The sequence below is a fragment of the Egretta garzetta genome, unplaced genomic scaffold, assembly GCF_000687185.1.
Source record: "Egretta garzetta isolate BGI_Z169 unplaced genomic scaffold, ASM68718v1 scaffold190, whole genome shotgun sequence".
Taxonomy (NCBI): Eukaryota; Metazoa; Chordata; class Aves; order Pelecaniformes; family Ardeidae; genus Egretta; species Egretta garzetta.
Window position 1 is genome coordinate 696,465 of NW_009258272.1, and position 910 is coordinate 697,374.

General features: G+C 59.5%; 1 protein-coding gene across 1 annotated transcript in view; it reads left to right on the plus strand.

Moving 5' to 3' along the window:
- Nucleotides 1-910, plus strand: part of SLC27A4 (solute carrier family 27 member 4) — a 15,218-nt gene that overhangs the window by 4,587 nt on the left and 9,721 nt on the right. Inside the window, exons 6-7 of the mRNA XM_035889926.1 lie at nucleotides 340-449; nucleotides 878-910. The exon at nucleotides 878-910 is cut by the window's right edge and continues 189 nt beyond it. Of these exons, the coding sequence (XP_035745819.1) occupies nucleotides 340-449; nucleotides 878-910 (143 nt within the window). The remainder of the gene's footprint in view (nucleotides 1-339; nucleotides 450-877) is intronic.

The following is a 910-nucleotide window of genomic DNA, read 5'->3' on the forward strand; positions in this document are numbered from 1 at the left end:
GGGGTGGGGGGGGGGGGGCGGTTTATCCCAGCTCCTAGCCTGGCTTTGGAATAGCTGCCCCTTATTGCTGCTCCATGTGGAAAGTCAGGGGGAAGGGGAAGCGGTGCCCACTTGGCTGGCTGAGACATGCTGGGACATCTAGGTGCAAAGCACTGCCCCCGATCTCGCTGCCACATGTCTCCCCGCTGTTGCCTGTGGCCCTGGGGGCTTTGGTTAGGTGAACATTCACCTGTAGTGAGCCAGTGCGTGGCCTCCACCTTGCCCTGCCAGCCCTCTCCCTGAGCAGGCTGGGCTGGAGGTGTCTGGGGACTGAGGGCTCCCCTGGCTGCCTATCCACAGGGAACATCGTGGGGGTCGGCCAGTGCCTGCTGCAGGGCATGACGATTGTCATCCGCAAGAAGTTCTCGGCCTCACACTTTTGGGAGGACTGCGTGAAATACAACTGCACGGTGAGGCTGTGAGGCAAGGGGCCAGCTGGGACTGGGGAGTGGAGGCTGGGAATCTGTGCCCTGCTGGGGAGAGCCCAGCTGCTGGAAGAGGGGGAAGCCTGGACCAGTTCTGCCTGTCCATCCCAAACCGCCTTCCAAGGTGGTGGGGCTGTATCTTTCCCACCTGGGGTGGTAACTCCATGTGTCCAAACCCTTCCCATGCTCCAGCATTAACCAGGAGGTCTCAGATAGGTTTCACAGACTGGAGGAGTGGGTTAACCAAGGAAGGACAAGCACTGGACAAGCTAGTAGGACTCCTGGGTTTTACCCCTGCAGCTCCTTTAGGGGAATGGCATGTTGTGCCATTCCAACCTGTCCTAAAGAAACCCCAAACATCCCGGGGCCTGGAAGAGGGGTCCTAGTCAGTCTTTCCTCTCCATCCCTCCCAGATTGTGCAGTACATTGGGGAGATCTGCCGCTAC